Source organism: Enhydra lutris, unplaced genomic scaffold (assembly GCF_002288905.1).
Source record: "Enhydra lutris kenyoni isolate GAN:26980312 unplaced genomic scaffold, ASM228890v2 scaffoldscaffold7, whole genome shotgun sequence".
Classification (NCBI taxonomy): Eukaryota; Metazoa; Chordata; class Mammalia; order Carnivora; family Mustelidae; genus Enhydra; species Enhydra lutris.
In genome coordinates this window covers 23,798,983-23,811,993 of record NW_019154091.1, presented here as the reverse complement: position 1 = coordinate 23,811,993, position 13,011 = coordinate 23,798,983, and the positions used below count along the sequence as shown (strand labels likewise).

The window sequence follows — 13,011 nt, the reverse complement described above, 5'->3', positions numbered from 1 at the left end:
TATACTGCAATTGTGGTTTTATGTGAACTGGACATAATTGGTCGTCAGGACGAACTGCAGCTTATCGAATGCTTGCCTTGGCGAGCCGGTCTTTTGCTAGATTCGATATAGATCTGTGCGTCGGGTAGCAGTTGAAACTCCCTCACACAGCATTATTTTGAAGATGGAATACAGAGACTCCACTAGAAGAAGGCCTGTTGTGTGGGATAGTGCTAAGAGCTGGCATTCTCTCAGCAGAAAAGCTTTATCAAATACCTTCTGTAGTTAGCTTCCAGGGTTTACTGTCAGATTGCCCAATTGAACCACTGCTGTCTCTTCTTTCTATATTTTATGTGCTCTTGGAAAAACTTTAAGCTTACAGAAAATTTGCAAGAACAGTACAAAGAACTCCCACATACACTTCACTCAGAGCACCCAGAGACTTTATTCAATTTCACTGATTGTGCCAGAGAGATCCCTTTGACGGATTCAGGATGACTATTGAATCCGGGTGTCACGTTTTCCTAATATCCCTCAGTCTGGAGCAGTTCTTTGGTCTTTCCTTGGCTTTTGTAAAGCTGATATGCTGAAGACAGGCTTTTGTAGAATGTTTCTTAATTTAGGCTTGTCTGAGATTTCCTCATGTTTAGCTGCATATTCTGGTTTTTTGTTTTGTTTTGTTTTGTTTTTTTCCTAGAATTTGTCACAGAAATGCTGCTGTGTTCTTTCCATTGCACCCTATCAGGTAGCAACAATATCTCTGCTTCCCATTTTGGTGGTGTTAAATTTTCTCCCTTGATTAAGATAATGTCTGTCAGGGTTTTTCACTCTAGAGTTACTTTGCCCCATTTGTATTTAATAAGTATTTTTGTGGGAAGATATTTTGAGACTCTTTATAAAAAGTCTATTCCTTGATCTACTTTTACCTGTAAGGCTTAGCATCCATTGAGATTTCTTGTGGAAATTAATATTTTACTTTAATAGAGGTCAAATGATTTCTAATCCTGCACATTCCTTGTGCATTTATGCCTTGGCTTTCTTTGTTAAGAAAGAGATTCCCTTTCCCCTTCTTCCTTCTTCTCTCTTCAAATTGTGTGGACTAATGGATTCTGATTGTATTCAGTGGATTATAATCCATTGACATGACTATTTTAATGCTTAAGTCTTCTCAGATTTCACTACTGGGATCCTCTTCAAGTTGGCTTCTGCTCTCATTATTCTTTGAGAGCTTCATTTCTTTTTGGCTCAAAGAGTTCCAGGCTCATCTTGTCCTCTCCCTGTGCTGGCAGCAGCTTTTACTAAGGAGTCCTGATTTCTTTTTGTAGAGAGTGATATTTAGAAACCAAGATCTCACCGCTCCCAATATACGTGTGCTCCCACATACACACTCATATCATTATTTTTCTCAGCATCTGTGAGCTATCTATGATATATATACACAAAGACAGAAAGCCCTCAACTTACAATGGTGTCCAAGCAAATATGCACTCAGTAGAAACCATACGTTGGGATTTGATTTTTGCCCAGGATACTGATATGCAGTACGGTCCTCTCTCTGGTGATGCCGGGTAGCAGGAGGAGCCCACAGCCTGTCAGCCAGCAATCTTGAGAGTAAAAAAACTGATGCCCGTACAATCCTTCTGTCCCCATACAGCCATCCCGTGTGTCACTTTCAGTACAGTATTCAATAAATTACATGAGATATTCAACACTTTGTTGTAAAATGGGCTTTGTGTGAGATGGTTTTGCCCAGTGGAAGTTAATGTAAGTGTTCAAGAACATCTAAGGTAGACTAGGCTAAGCTATGGTGTTCGGTCTCTTAGTAAATTCATTTTCAACTTATGATATTTTCATATTTTCAACTTGCAATGGGTTTATCGTAATGTAACTCTGTCATAAATTGAGGACAATATGTATTTTCCCTTCCTCTACTTGTATTTCCTTTAGTAAACTGAGAAACCTGGCTTCCATTATCCTCACTATGTTTTCTTTTCTTTTTTTTTTTTAAAGATTTTATTTATTCATTTATTTGACAGAGATCAGAAGTAGGCAGAGAGTCAGGCAGAGGGATAGGGGGAAGCAGGCTCCCTGCTGAGCGGGAAAGCACCTTGCATGCGAGGCTCAATCCCAGAACCCTGAGATAATGACCTGAGCCAAAGGCAGAGGCTTAACCCACTGAGCCACACAGGCACCCCCTCACTATGTTTTCTTATTTGCTCAACCCACCTGAATCTCACATATCTCCCTTCCACCCTGAACTGCTTTTCACCCTGATAGATTTCTGTCCTTGGCCCTGGCTGTCACCTGTCCACCTTCCCACTGAGAAGGAAAGAAGAAAGCAAAACCACTGGTGGTTTTGGAAAGATACTTTTCTTTGCCTTTGTTGGATTTATAAATCAAGAACTGTAAGAACATTAATTAATATTGCTACCTCAGATCAGTTCTATTTGTGTTCATATTTGTGACTAGATCCATGTTAAGATGAATGCACAGGAAGATATATCTTGATTGATATAAATCAATAAGCAAACACCCATATTTATGAAATTTGAAATTTGCCAGTTGATGGTATCTAGGACTTATTGTTGAATTCCTTTAAGCGGTGTGTATAATATCTTCTTTTTCTCAAGAAAAAATTTAAGGTAGTAAAGAACAGAGAATAATATTTCAGGTAGACCAATAGATATTGTCACATTCAAATATTGTGTGTTATTAACTTAGTGAGGTATGTGTCAGCAAAGGAGAACTTAAACGTACTAAAATAGTGTCCAGGGGCATTTGGATGGTATTAAACTGGAGGGTAGCAGTTAAAAAAAAAGTATTTAGAGGCAGCCAGTTTCAAATACAGAATGATTGTCAACCAGCTTGTTCCACAGACAGATTATCAATCTCTAGAAGCCTAAATTTATCTATAGCACCTAATTATAAGTGTCTTGATCTGTTCAAACTGCTATCACAAAAATATCATAGACAGAGTGGCTTAAACAGCAAATATTTATTTATCATGATTCTGCAAGCCCCTCCCACCCCAGCACAAACGTGCCCCCTCTGTGCCATGGAATGTGCTGGCACATTCCATGTCTGGTGAGAGCTTGCTTCCTGGTTCATAGATGACCATCTTCTCACTCTGCGCTCATGTGGCAGAAGGGACAGTGGAGTTCCCTGAGGTCTCTTCTACAACAGCACTAATCCCAGACATCAGTGCTCTACCCTCAAGACCTAATTAGCCCCCAAAGTCTCCATCCCCTAATACTATCATATTGGAGATTAGTTTTCAACATAAGAATTTGGGGGAAGAAACAGACATTCATTCCATAACAACAGGAATACCAGGCCTAGTATTTGACACATAGTAAGTACACATAGACAGGAAAGAGCTTTTATGTCAATCATCAGTGAAGTCTAGATTTTTTACCACTATCCCCTTAGTAACAGATACTAACACTGAGAGCCTGGCTTATTAGCACTCTAAATGAATTAAATGGTGTTTTTTTGCAGTGCTGTATTTTACAGTTTCAATGGGTATTTGTAACATATTGACCATGTTGTAAATGCATAGTTATTAGTCTGCACAGGACATATCTTCTAAATATTTTAAAGGAACATCATGACACTTACTTTTTCTTTTTCCAATCAATATGAGGAAAAGTGCAGTATCAGTTTATGTGGGAACAGTGGATGATGCCAATTTAATATCTATTATATCTGTCAAGATGTACCCTTTGATTGAAGAGCACTATTGATCCTGAACTCTTCAGAAATTGTTTCATGAAGCAACCCCAAATCCCTTTATTTTATTAGAATGAAACATGCACAAAAAGAGAGGACATGGTGGGAGTCTTCAGAGATTTAACTGAACTTCTTTGATCATTTGTATAAAAGTTAAATCTTTACCAGTTAGCAGTGATTGCCCCTCTGGAGACTGGAGTTAAAATCTGATTTCACTCTAACAAATACTGAGTGGAAATCCCAGAGAAATGAATGGCTCATAACATATGTAAAACAGAGATCTGGACCCATTTACATGTCCATACAAACCAGAGATGACTTCCAAGTCCTTTTTATAATTATTTAAAATTTAACCTTTCTATGTTCCTTTCCTTGATCAACCTTTTTCCAATGATAGCATTGCTGATGTAGGGAATACCATGGAAAATACACCAAAGAACTTGAAAATAAGGTAAATAAGATTGCCTCTTGTGACTTAAAGTAAAAAGGGATAATAAAGAGGGAATCAGCCAGAAACACACACTGACAGATTCATATAATAAAATAAAACAAAGGTTCCTGAGACAAGACTGAGCTGTCAGAAGCATGCATACTTTTTATAAAAGAGACTCAGGGGTGCCTGGGTGGCTCAGTGGGTTAAGGCTCTGCCTTCGGCTCAGGTCATGATCTCAGGGTCCTGGGATCGAGTTCCGCATCGGGCTCTCTGCACAGTGGGAAGACTGCTTCCCTCTCTCTGCCTGACTCTCTGCCTACTTGTGATCTCTGTCTGTCAAATAAATAAAGAAAAATCTTAAAAAAAAAAAAAAGAAAGAAAGAAAAGAGGTAGAGAGAGAGACTCAGACGGGGGTGTGGAGACAGCTGATGGTAGAGAGTACCGGGTCTCTCATACTGAGGAAGATAGCCACAGTCAGCTCCTGAGCAGTACTTTTAAGATCTGTTTGTTCAGAGCAAAGCAAAATTTGTACTCTCAAAACACGTTCTGAATATGCTTTTGCTCCATGCAGATTTTTCCAGAGGGAGATACTGTGAATCTTTGTAACTAACATGACCACAGGCATTCAGGCTCCTATAACAGCTGCTGATCTTGTTCTAATAAGAACCAATTGGCACTGGGCTTTAGACAGCCATCACAGTGAACTACTTAATGTGACTCAGCTTCTGAGATCAGTCTGTGAATACTGAGTCTGCAGGACTAGAGGCCAATCCTGGCTCACAGCCAGTTTACCAAGGCACCCTGCCTTCCTGGCAAGCAGCCAGTCAGCTTTCCCTGGGGTCTCCCATCTCACTATATACTCTCCGTTTAAACTTCTTCAGTGAGTAACAAAAGTCCTTAGAAAACTTCAGAGGATTTTATCCCTTCATTCATAGCCAGCTGGCTAAGGATCAGGTCAGGGAAGGACAGTGGCTGGTAAGAAATGAGCCTAAGTAGAGGAGCCAACTATAGTGGGCTTCAGCAGTAAATACCAAGGGGTATCAATGGACAGGGCTATAGGAGAACCTGGGAGCCTGAGAAGAAAAGAAATGGGCTATACAGAGAGCCAGATATATTCCCCACATTTTAATGTTGACAAGAATCCTACATGCCTCAAGAGAATGCCTTTCCAAACCTTAAGTAATAATAACGCTTGAGTTCACAATTATTTTGCAAGGAGCATATTTTTCTTTGCTTTCATACGTGAGCAAATTGAGATTCAAGTAGGGTAAGTACCTTAACAAGGTCACATGAGTTAGTAAGTAGGTAGTTAGAGAGCCAAGTTTTACACTGAAACCCAGTGCATGCACCCTTATACCATGCTTCCTTCCACGTTGCTATACTCCAGTAATGCCATTTTATCATCACTACTAGTAAGATTTTTTATTTATCAACTATTTCCTGAGTGCAGCATATTGTGAGACTAGGGCAAGGCATTGGGATACAATGGTGAGCATAAAAACATTTAAAAATCGGGTAAAAGAGAACAAAAGAGGAGAAAAGTAGCATCCATAGAGAATGGGGTACAAACGGGAAGATTTTTGTAATAGAAGCCAGGGTAGGGCGATTTCATGAAAAGATTAATGGTGTTCTGTTCTAAATGCTGCCAAAACATCAAGGAAGGTGAAGACTAAGATGTGTTGATTTTAGCAACATTGAGGTCTTTACTGGCCTTTATGGTACATCCTGTCGCTTGGATACTATATTCTCTTTCTTAATTTTGCCATGCTTTTTATATTCAGTTTTAAGTTAGAATAAAATAAGGATAGTCTGCCAGAAATCAACAGAAACCATTTGTATGAATTCTTACATAGCTCTTTCTTTTCTATATCAATCTCTGTATATACACATACACCCATACATACAGCATAAAGTTTTCCACGATTTCTTAAAATCCTAATGAGCTCAGAGTTTTTATATCTGTCAGATCAATTCAAAGTATTTTTGTTGATTATGTTTTATTTCCTTTCAAACAACACCAGGATTTAGAATAAAAATAACATATTAATTAAAAATTGATTCAGAAAAAAACATACTGCATTTTCCTTTCACATATGAATATTCTCTATAGATGTTTTTAAAAAGTGAGAACTATTTAGTGTCCTCTTGCCATGGTCCAAAACTGGTCGTACAAATGGGATGCCCAGCAAATGAGAAGTCTCCAAAGGACACAGTCTAGCATACAATACTATATGTCCTTGCCTCCATCTGTGTCTTAGTAGTTCACGAGGTAGATTTTTTAAAATGTGGTGATTTGGATCAAATATATGTGGATTTTGAAGCTGCATCAGGAAAGGTCATGCTTCTTAAAACATTCGCCTGTGCATAAAAGGAAGAAGCAATGTAAGAAGTAAGATTGGAATGTCAGAATATTTACAGTCTGTCTGTTGCGTGCTTTTCATTTGGTTAGACCTACTCTCTACATGTTACTCACACACACAAATACATACCAATGCATACACACACACATAAACATAAAATATACAGTAGATGAAATTTTAATGAGAATTTGGTTTTCATTGACTAACTTTTCTGAAATTTGTTTTTACTTATACTTCCAATTTTAGGATATATTTTCTAGAATTTTCATGGAAAAAATAATTTTAGGGGTGCTGTCAGTACTTTTACTGGTTATTCTGACAAGAACACAACTTAGCCAGACTTTTTTTCTAAAACAGCAGAAAAAAAGTTGGATCTTTTCATCTTTTACTTCTCCAAAATACAACTATTGGTAATTACAAGCTTTCAAGTTTAGGAGAGTCTAAGAAATATGATTTAATATTTCACTCCTACGTGAGTTGTATATGAAAAGCGTAATAAAGACTATCTCTAATAGATAGTTTTGGAATGTCTCCATCATTAGGAAATGCTTACTTACCTTGATAGAAAACTTTTAACATGTTGATTTCTGCTTGTACTAGGGAACTTTGAGTCATTGGTGACAACAATTGCTATATGTTTCTGTCTTTTTGGTTAATTTCAGATCGCATTCAGAAAATGAAGGTACCTCTTTACCATCTGCTGACTCCTGTACCAGTCCTACTAAGATGGATTTATCATATAATAAAACTGCTAAGCAGTGCCTAGAGGAGATATCTGGTAAGTGACCTGACTGATGGGTAGGTCAAACCTCAGAATTTTTGCAATCTCTCTGTAAGTCTTTTTATTAAGCGTTACTGTGCTATACTGTTTTTTCTTAAGCATAAATGGACTGTATACATCTCATACTTCAGAGATTCTTAAATATTTGGCTACTTTGCTCAGGGTAATCTCTTTGTTGTTCTGTGAAGAATTTTATAAAGAATGGCAGTGCTTTTAGAGGTTGAGATCTTTAAGTCATTCTTGCCCTTAGTCAAGTTCAATATAAGAGAAGTTCTGGAAAACTTTCCATTGTTAATAAGACAGCCCTTGAATATATTTGGAGATTTAAAAAATGTTAAGGATCAGATGTCAATGCAAATATTCCATGGCCAATCTAACCCTTTTTTCAATTCTATACTATTTAGAAAACTCTTACATGATGGCTCCAAAAGTATATTTAGGAAAAAAATCTAATTATGGAAATATTTCATTATATATAAATATTTAAGAAAAAAAAACCCATATTTATACCCAGACACAATCTGTCAGACTTTTAAGTATATAAAACACACTTTTCTGTGTTAGTCCAAGGTATTTTTTTCCTAGGGCCCAGGTAAACATAGGCATATATGGAAAACCTTTGGTGTAATTGTGTTATATAGATCCATATTTATGAGCAACTAAGAAAGCTCTTAGCAAAATACGTGCTTCTAGGGGAAAAAGAGTTTAAGAATATTTTATCTAAATGTAAGAATTCATAGAAGTAGTGGTATATCTGTTATTCCAATAAGTTTCTGGTCAGCCCTGGTAAATTCTGAAGGAAAAAAAAAAAGAAATATTTAATATAAAAAAAGTTGCTATTGTACTCCAAAGATTCAAAGAATTGTCCTGAAGCTCATGAAAATAACCATATCACAAATTTGGGTGCTAAAGAGCTTCTCCACTTTGGTGAACTTGAACACTTTGGCAGGCTGCAGCCATTAACACAATATCCTCCAGTAGATAATGACCACATTGATAACACATTTCAAGGGGTCCTTGTGGAATTATCAGTGGCATCATCAGGCATCAGAAGTTCGTGTGAAGATTACAGTGGGCCAGTACTGAGTAAAGGTAGAAAAGGTGATGGCAAGACATAGCAATCAGGATGGTATTTGCAGATTTTTCAGTAGTTGCAGGAAGCTTTGGCTTTCCCATAGCTCCAGATAGTCTCATAATCAGAATGATGATGGATATATGTATTGTGACTAGATATTTTTAAATCTTAGTATGGCATGAAGATTCATATACTTCAGACATTTCTGTATTCATGAATGTTTTCAATTATGTATCAAGATACCTATGAAATACTAGAGCTCAAGTACGTAAGACAAAATGCATTTAGTACAGTTTGAATTATAATTTTTATGGGAATTTCACAAGGAACATTGTTTCTTTGAAATTCATATATCACTGAGTATCTCTATTTAAATAATCCATTTTTGATTTTTTTCCTCCAGTTTCTTATTCTGTCCACTGCTTGATCATTTTTTCACATTTTCAGTTAATATTTCCATTTAATATTCTGCTGTTTTATTTTTTTTTAGATTTTTTTTTTTAATTTGACACAGAGAGAGAGAGATCACAAGTAGGCGGAGAGGCAGGCAGAGAGAGAGAGAGAGAGAGAGGAGGAAGCAGGCTCCCCACTGAGCAGAGAGCCCGATGCGGGGCTCGATCCCAGGACCCTGGGATCACGACCTGAGCCGAAGGCAGAGGCTTTAACCCACTGAGCCACCCAGGCGCCCCTATTCTGCTGTTTTAAATATAACATTTAGAAGTGAAATATAAACTAGACTTGAACACAATATAATAACTTAATGGATTTATTGGAGGTATAATATTACTTTGCATTTTTGTTAATTATTTATATGGAATTATAGATTTGAGTCTGTGATTTAGATAGGACTATAATAAAAGAAAGAAAACAGCAAATAAATGTTGAAATGAGTCTTATCTGTGTCATTTCTGTTATTTGTTTAAAATGATAAAATAGTGGGGTGCCTGGGTGGCTCAGTGGATTAAAGCCTCTGCCTTCGGCTCAGGTCATGATTCCAGGGTCCTGGGATCGAGTTCCACATCGGGCTTTCTGCTCCATGGAGAGCCTGCTTCCTCCTCTCCCTGCCTGCCTCTCTGCCTACTTGTGATCTCTGTCTGTCAAATAAATAAATAAAATCTTAAAATAATAGTAAAATAAAATGATAAAATAGTAAAAAATTCTCTGAGGCAAACTTGAGGTTTTCTAGAAGAGGATATTCATTTATGATTAGTAAGCTATAAGTTCAGTGCTGTAATTGGAAGAATCTAGGTGAGAGTATACAGGTAGACCAGTGATGAGGGGATGATTAGCATACCCTGGTCTTTCCTCCAATGATCTTGTCTTCTAATCCCTCCTGAGCTACTTAAGCTCATGGTCCTACCCTCCATGCAGGCATCATCAGTCTCTGCAAATTCCCCACAGACTCACTTCTAGGCATCCCAATCTTGCTGATTCCATCCTGGCTTTTCAGTGCTCTTTCTTTTGGTCCATCTCTACCAGTGCTTCTACTAGGATTTCTAAATGCTGATTTAAATATGGATCCCATTTAAAAATTCTATTCCTATTGGGTCTAAATGGTGATCTCACAGCATTTTACTGACCCTGATCAAACTCTGCATATTCTTTCTCCATCCTGCCCCCCACCCCAACTCACTGAACTCCTGTGTAACTGAATGCAGTTTGACTTTTGCATATACCCTTTACTCTTGCTCCCCTCTCGCTTCCTTTGATAAAGTCACAGTCCTGGTTACGTTCAACCCTCCACCAGTTCTGTACCAGCAGTGAATGAACCTGGAGGAAAACTCGTCCCATGGTGATGTGATTCACTTTATATTTATGGCCTCCAACATTTAAAGAATATTTAGTGCTACCTAGCAATCATTTTGTATTTCTTCAGTACATTCATTCTTTTTTTTTTTGTCATCTGAGAACCCTCTCAAGCTCTTAGATGACAATTTTACACCTTTTCTTCTCAAACTTACCATTCCACCTCTTCTACTCTCTCCCTTAACTGATGACCTTGATGTTGATTTCACTGCAAAAAATTAAAGCAGAGAGAAAAGAATTTCATACACCCCTGCTGCCACATCTACCTACATACAATATTCATACACATTCTTTCCACCTTTCCTCAGATTACTTTCTCTTCTACCTCCTTAATATCTCCCTCTGCTCCAAATCATTCTCTGTAGTCCTCAGGGTGCTAGTTATCTCCTGTTTTAATTTTTTAAAAAATCAAAAACAGAACTTCTCTTGACCCCTTCCTTTCTTTCTTTCTTCTCCTGATTTCTGTTGTCCCTACTATATTCTGACTGCTAGAGAAACCACAGACCACAAAAGTACTTGAAATCATTGCTGAGCCACAGAATATTTCTTCAAAGACAAGATGAAATAAGGGAAGTGAAATGTTCTAGGAAGTAGAAAAAATATACTTCCGGCCTCTGCGCTGCCATCATTTAGCTGAATTGTTCCTTGGTTTCCTCTTTTTTTTTTTTTTTTTTTTTTTTTTTTTTTTTTGTTTCTTGTCTTTTTTTTTTTATTGTTTTTTTTGTGAGATGACTGTGATGCTTAATAAACTCACAGGACTGTTGTGAGATAGAGTTTTATTCATCCACCCATATTTTCAGTAATCTTCGCCTGGTACTTAACCATGCTGGGCATTGCAAGGATTGTGAAAACAAACATGACTAACACGTGAGCCCTGTTATGGAAGGGTAAGACACAAAAGTTAACACCACAAATAATTAAATTACTAGATGCCTGGGAGCAACTAAATTAGCTGTGAAGAGTTACATAGGGCTTAAAATCATATTCCAGGAAGAAACAACTTCAATGAAAACAATTTGGAAAAAATGATTCTACTTACTAGTTTCATTTGTTTTTTATTATAAAAGTGGGAACTTTTCTTAAGTTCACTGGAATCTTGGTAATTCACTGGTTTTTTATAACCAGAAATTTCAGTGCTATTGTTATTGTTGAACTCTTGCTGGTAACGGTTGGTGCGGGGGCCTCACTGGGGACTAATTCTGTCCTGCTCTCCAAGAGAAGTAGCCCTAATGATATAGAACTCTGATGGATTTAGTCTTGGCAGGATAAGATCCGGTTTTGAGAATTTTTGAAGCCTATGCTATTTGAGGGAGCGTGAAAATAATATAAAAATAGAAATATAAAATTACATGTAGTGTTTTAGGAAGAAGCATAACCTGGTTAGAAGATCTGTATCTTAAGAACCATTGGCTTCATAGTAAATATGCCTTGATAACCTGGTATAGTTTTGGCTGACCAGCATCCCCTATCCTATCTGCTAATAATAATGGCACCTTAATCTTATTTTTTCTTCTTCTTCTTCTTTTTTTCTGGTGGGGGAAACCATTGCCCTATGAATCACTGCTTATGTGGTTCAAGTAAAATTGACACAAGCAGATCAAATCAGAACAACCTTTTCCCTTAACCACAGTGACCCTTTCAAGAATGGACATGTGGCCCAATTCAGTTTAGTCAGAACCAATGAGAATAAATCTCAGAACTTTTCCTAAGACTATTAGAAGAGAGATGTGGTTTTTCCAGTAGACCCAACACTAATCAAAAGAAGCTAGGACCTTCCGGCAGTTACCTTCACCCTCAAATGAAATAAACATAAAAAAACAGAACCAAGAGCAGGAGAGAATGAGCTCAAGGTCATTGTAGGTAATGTCTGGACCCTGTGCACAAGCCCTGCCTAAAATTATCCATCCCCCTTCCCTGCATTCTTCTTTTTTGTTCCCCAGGAAAAATCCCTTTTTATGCTTAAACAATGTGAAAAGCATCCCTATTGCATGACCTGCAAGAGGCGTGACATGTAAAGATTCGTGATACCATTAAGGAGCAGACTTGAATGGTTCACACTGAAAAGCATGTTTGCTAGATTCATGAAGTTAGCCAGGAAGCTTAGCTCTTTACACTTTCATCTACACGGTAGTTCACATGAAGTTACAAAAAACACTGTCTTTGTGATTAAATGGTAGTGGAAGTTAAAATGTAGTTTAAAAATGGCGTGAAGAAACATATCAGAAATGAATGACAATAAAATGGCATACGGGAGAAAATGCAAGACTTTTTCAATTTGGTGACCTTCTATCCCTCTGAATTCTTTGTGTATATCATTTAAGTTTCCTATTACTTGTCATTTTCTTAGGGGGGAAACCTAGGGATTTTTACCCAATCTAATAATGGGGGGGTTCCATTAATTATTACAGTCTGGTGGAAAATATTAAATAATTTGTGGCAATGGGTGAGTGAGCTTCTTGCCTATCCTTCAAGATTCATGCCACAAGTACAATACTCTAAGTCCAGCCAAAGTGGTGGCTCAAATTTTACTGCTATGGCTTGGGTTTCATTCTTACATTCATTGACAGAAAGAATGTGACCTCAGAGACTATCCCTTTCATCAAGTGCCAAGAGATCTTGCCAAATGTAAAGTAAGCTGTATTTTTTAGTCCACTGGAATCATTCAGGAAAGTTTTTAGGTGTACTTTTTTTTTTTTTTTTTTTTTTTTTTGCTTTTTGTTTGTTTTTACATAGGTTCACCCTTGCCCTTTTTTTGTGCAGAAGGCTTTTTACCAACATGTATAACATCTGTTTAATGCATTTTTTAACCTTTATCTAGAATTTATACTCAACTGAAAAACATTGAAAG

At 37.2% G+C, this 13,011-nt stretch overlaps 1 protein-coding gene across 2 annotated transcripts in view; it reads left to right on the top strand.

Annotated features, from left to right (window-relative positions):
• Positions 1 to 13,011, top strand: part of LOC111142108 (neuron navigator 3) — a 387,056-nt gene that overhangs the window by 187,994 nt on the left and 186,051 nt on the right. For both annotated transcript variants that reach the window (XM_022495074.1, XM_022495073.1), the window contains exon 9: positions 7,164 to 7,279. In XM_022495074.1, the coding sequence (XP_022350782.1) occupies positions 7,164 to 7,279 (116 nt within the window). The remainder of the gene's footprint in view (positions 1 to 7,163; positions 7,280 to 13,011) is intronic.